The 5,701-nt window shown below is 43.3% G+C and overlaps 1 protein-coding gene across 1 annotated transcript in view; it reads right to left on the bottom strand.

Annotated features, from left to right (window-relative positions):
* The window catches only part of LOC123505364 (glutamate carboxypeptidase 2 homolog), a 16,788-nt gene extending 11,342 nt beyond the window's left edge, over nt 1–5,446 (bottom strand). The window contains exons 1-3 of the mRNA XM_045256583.1: nt 5,367–5,446; nt 4,898–5,026; nt 2,563–2,719 (exon numbers count right to left, since the gene is read on the bottom strand). Coding sequence (XP_045112518.1) covers nt 2,563–2,719; nt 4,898–5,026; nt 5,367–5,446 — 366 coding nt within the window. The remainder of the gene's footprint in view (nt 1–2,562; nt 2,720–4,897; nt 5,027–5,366) is intronic.
* Between the last annotated feature and the right edge of the window lie 255 nt (nt 5,447–5,701).

The raw sequence follows: 5,701 nt of genomic DNA, 5'->3' as shown, positions 1-5,701 counted from the left end.
ACCTAGATTGGAATATGCAGGAGTTGTGTGGACTCCCCATAAAAGAAACACATAAGAAAATTAGAGAGACTACAAAAATGGCTACAAGAATGGTTCCAGAATTTAAAGGGATGACATATGAGGAGAGACTAAAGGCTATGGATCTACCAACCTTGGAACAGAGAAGAGAGAGAGGGGATCTGATACAAGTTTATAAATTGATTAACGGAATGGATGAAGTGGATAATGAGAAACTAATCCTGAGAGAAGAATATGACATTAGAAGCACAAGATCACATAGGGAAGGGAAGATGTCTGAGAGATGTTAAAAAAATTACTTTCCCGCAAAGATGTGTTGAGACTTGGAACAGTTTGAGTGAGGAAATGGTGTCAGCAAAGAGTGTACATAGTTTTAAAGAAAAATTGGATAAGTATAGATATGGAGATGGGGCCACACGAGCATAAAGCCCAGGCCCTGTAGAACTACAACTAAGTAAATACAACTAGGTAAATACACACACACACACACACACACACACACACACACACACACACACACACCCGGTAGCTCATTGGTTAGAGCGCTGGCTTCACATGCCAGAGGACCAGAGTTCGATTCCCCGGCCGGGTGGAGATATTTGGGTGTGTCTCCTTTCACGTGTAGCCCCTGTTCACCTAGCAGTGAGTAGGTACGGAATGTAAATCGAGGAGTTGTGACCTTGTTGTCCCGGTGTGTGGTGTGTGCCTGGTCTCAGGCCTATCCGAAGATCGGAAATAATGAGCTCTGAGCTCGTTCCGTAGGGTAACGTCTGGCTGTCTCGTCAGAGACTGCAGCAGATCAAACAGTGAAACACACACACACACACACACACACACACACACACACCACGTAGTGTAGTGGTTAGCACGCTCGACTCACGATCGAGAGGGCCGGGTTCGAGTCCCGGAAAGCGGCGAGGAAAATGGGCAAGCCTCTTAATGTGTGGCCCCTGTTCACCTAGCAGTAAATAGGAACGGGATGTAACTCGAGGGGTTGTAGCCTCGCTTTCCCGGTGTGTGTTGTTTGATGTGGTCTCAGTCCTACCCGAAGAACGGTCTATGAGCTCTGAGCTCGCTCCGTAATGGGGAAGACTGGCTGGGTGACCAGCAGACGACCGAGGTGAATTACACACAGGGTGCCCGTACGTACGCACGCACGAACGAACGCAAGGACACACGCACGCGCGGACACACACGCATTCACACGGCCTGGAAATGCAGTAGTTAACTCGCCAGATTGACACTCGAGAAGCTGGAATTCGAATTCCACGTCAGGCCAGAAGTCTTTGAAGTCTTCTTTACAGTGTAGCCCCTAGCAGTGGTTAGGCGCCTGGGTGTTGTTAAAAGCTGTAACCCGCCTAGTCTACTTGGTTGACTGACTACTAGTCAGCCATATTATCACGTTAAAAGATATTTCCTTACGGTTAAATGTATGCTGTACATGTAGTATATAAGTTAGTATTAAGTATGTAATAATCATTATCATTATTATTACTATCATTACTATCAAACATTATTATTGTTATTATCATCATTATTATTGTTATTGTTGTTGTTGTTGTTATTATTATTATTATTATTATTATTATTATTATTATCATTATTATTATTATTATTATTATTATTATCCTTAATATCATTACACACACACACACACACACACACACACACACACACACACACACACACACACACACGCCTCTAAAAGGTTACTAGAAAAGGGCTAAATATCACAAAAGGGTGATTTTGGCTTTATACACACCTGTGTTGTTTCTAACTAATGAGCCAGTTACGTCTCATTTCATCCTACATTCCCATCCACTTTACAGGACATACTGAGCGTTGCCTGACAATAAATGTCAGTGTCTACGAAACAGAGAACACACAGCGTATAGTTAGTAAGTACTGGACTCGCTCAGCCCCTTCCCTCGTCAGCTCATCTCGACTTTTGGCCGTGGCATAATGCAAACATATCATGTGTCTTCCCCTCTGTACTAACAACATTCACGCCCATTAAGCTCACTCATTACGGTTGCAGAGATGATTGATGGTGTTCATTCATCAGCGTTAACTCTTTTCATGTTAAACTCTTTGTAGATCAGTTTTTTCTCCATTGTGAAATCCAAGAGAATAATTTACAAAACCAAGGTACAGATCAAGGGAAATCACAACTAGTTTTTCTACGCATTCCTCTGTATGTGATGTTCTTCAAAAGCTAATATGTTTAATTACACAGCATACAGAAGTGTGACAGCTACAAATACTTTATTGTGTAGACTTCCGAACGTTCGAGGTGACGGCATAAATAACAATAATAATATTCAGCAATTTAAGTCTTTCCATGGTGCCTTTCCTGTGTTCTAGTGTGTGCAGAATATCTATTATAGAAAATAATGCCTCTATGTTATTTAAGCAAGATACGGCACCACGGTTTGCATTATTTTATTGATGTCAGTAGTGGTAACGATGTACGTCCTTTATATCTATACAGGTAAAATAAATATTACAAATCCAGAAAGTTTCCAAACGTCTACCGCGACTCACCGTGTTGGTTTTCTCGGGGTGAGGGTAGGACAGAAGAACATCATAAGGCACAAGGTTGACTGTGTCGAGCCCCTGATCCCGCCACTGCTCAGCAACCCACTGCGCCTGCTGGGTGTCTGCCTTGGTGCCCGCTGTGTGAGGCTCAGAGGTAAGGTGTCTGCAATAGAGGTCAGTCATCGAAGTTACTTCACATGTAAACATTACTCTGCAAAACACACTCAACAAGTCTTCTACTTAATTTTATGTAAGAAAGAAAAATAAATTAAAAATAAATAAATAAATAAAAAACGAGCGTTTCTCTTCGGTAACATTGTGAGCCTCTAACGTACAGTCTTCAGAATGACCCCATGATTGACGCACGGGAGCAACAGGCAACTTTATGGAGACCATCTCCGGGAACAGTGAGGCGGACAAAGGCATGTGAAGGAACAGCTTTAGAGCATTATTGAAGTCGCTCTGCTGCTGCTGCTCGGGAGGAAGTTGATCCCCGATGAGACTCGTGGGAGCGTGACGAATGACGCTTCCAATAGTCCCGAGGCTTCGCCGAACGCTCCTCCTCACTCTTGCTTACCGGAAAGGCTCCTTATGTAACTTCATTTAATACCAGTGTAATACTTTTCTCTCTCTCTCTCTCTCTCTCTCTCTCTCTCTCTCTCTCTCTCTCTCTCTCTCGTACAAAACTTTCCAAACACAGCAGTGGACGATCATAAATAGGTGTAACATAACAAAGCATTCTCTTTATGTCTTGAATATATTGCCAGTAGAAAATACAGGAAATGCAAATTCACGCTCCAACATTCCAGGAACGATTTCACGGTGGAGGAAAAGAAAATAGTTTACTCAAAAAGAAAACAAAAATGTGGGAGCTAGCTATGTAAAACAAGACAAATGTGTTAAAAAAAAAAATGGAAGTGTGAGAGAGCTCATACTATATTGAGGAAGGAGGGTTCGGGAGAGCTGGGGAGGGACGGGATGAAGTAACATGACCCTCCACAATTTTAAGCAGAGTTACGTGGCCACCAACACACTCCACACAGGCGCGTCTCGAGGGAGGAGTCCTGGGCGTGTGAGTAACGAATGGGAGTTGCCACGCTTTATTTCCCCCTGACACCAAGAATTTGTTTCGTAAGTCTAATCAACACACACACACACACACACACACACACACACACACACACACACACACACACACACACACACACACACACACACACACACACACACAAGGAACTGAAGGTTTCATGTACGTTAATTTATTTCCAAGATGCCATCGTTATCTGATTAATGAACATGTGTGTGTGTGTGTGTTCGTGTATGTGTGTGTGTGTGTGTGTGTGTGTGTGTGTGTGTGTGTGTGTGTGTGTGTGTGTGTGTGTGTGTGTGTGTGTGTTTTCTAAATATCTTAAATTACACCCCCTCACACTCTCCCTCAGGCGGATCTCCACCCTGATTAAAGGACGCAGTGTGTGGTCTTAAGCGCCACAAGAACTTCCCTTCATTGCATCACTCACTCACAACCTCGTAATGTGGCTGCTGCCTCGCCATAAGTCGCTGGTTTTTCGTCTTGTTACATCCATATTCCGGTATATTCTTGGCTCCAGGTTACGGTAATTCAGCCTAATTTCCCTCCTCACCTGTACCACTAGACGAGAACACTTTAATGATGATCGCTCGACTCTCACTCAACCGGTAAATCATAAATTGTAGGAGGAATTGCTTTTCCTTTACACGACTAATGGTCTCTGATTAGCAGAAACTGATGCAAACTTCACACATTTAGTTATGTCAGTATCCGTGAAATGATGCTATTTTTTCTAGTATAATTAGGACTGGATTATATTGATTTATATAATTTTTCTATACTCTCATTGCAATCGTGTTTGACATTAGTTTTCAACGGGGATGTTTGTTCCCTTAACATCATTATATTTAAGGTATTCTTTCCCAGTTCCGAGGTAGGATTATTGGCACATGTCCGTACTATATAAAACACACACACACACACACACACACACACACACACACACACACACACACACACACACACACACACACACACATCTTTCTCTAAACGAGTAAATTTTTCCATTGGACAGGATCTCATTTTACTATTCAGTAATACCTGACATGATCATGGTTAATTTTTCATTTGTCTCCTGTTTCTGGTGATTTCTTCTATCTGCCAATAAAGATCTTATCGTAAACCTTGATATTTTCATTTGTTAATCTATTCTACAATTTACTATCGTTTCATCTTGAAAAAAAAATGCTCTCTTTCCTCTAAGGTCAGACAGTTTTGAGCGCGCAGACTGTGTCAGCAGCGGGGCGTCCTCACGTCAATAATACAAGGCGCCCACGCTTCCCCGGGTGGCCAGGAAGTTCGCCGAGGAAAGGCTGCGGGAAGTAAATATCCTCCACCACTTCCACGGCTGCCTGACTCTGGAGCTGAAGCCATTCTGATGATCTGCAGGAGAACTCTAGTTTCTCATTCCACTGCCAAAAAGGTCTCTCGGTTTCCCTTATGATATCAGGTAGAACGAACTCGAAAAGGATAAATAAGCAACAAATAACGATGTTCACCACACAAGCCGGTAGTTACTATCTTGCTGAGACCTGGTCACCTTGGCTCCTGTAAGGGAGTCACCCCCTCAGTCTTTTTCCTTGTGGCTTGCAACGCTCCATTTCTCCCTAACTGCTACTGCTAACAGAAAGAAAATAAAAGAAAAAAAATAAAGGAGAGTGCAACCTCCAATTCCCTGCACCATCACGTCCGCCAAGGGCCAGGCGGAGGCTACCCTTCCCACCTCTTCCCAACCTTCGGGCGGAAAGGTTCATACCTGAGCGAGGCGGAGATGGCGTCCCCACTGCATTTTTCCAGGACCATCGCAGGGACGTCAGGGGGCTGCTTACTCCACAAAACCACTAAGAAAAGAGAGAGAGAGAGAGAGAGAGAGAGAGAGAGAGAGAGAGAGAGAGAGAGAGGTCAGTAATCATCTTTTATCAGGAACAAGTGAACATCTCTAGAACATACCACACTATCAGAAAGCTATAGTATCTCACAGGGAGCACACCAACAAGTCATCAACACAGCTCCGTCGGGCTTAATTGCGCTATACGCGTCCCTTCTTATAAATGCAAA

The sequence above is a fragment of the Portunus trituberculatus genome, chromosome 18 (assembly GCF_017591435.1).
Source record: "Portunus trituberculatus isolate SZX2019 chromosome 18, ASM1759143v1, whole genome shotgun sequence".
Lineage (NCBI taxonomy): Eukaryota > Metazoa > Arthropoda > Malacostraca > Decapoda > Portunidae > Portunus > Portunus trituberculatus.
This window is presented reverse-complemented; position numbering and strand designations above follow the sequence as displayed.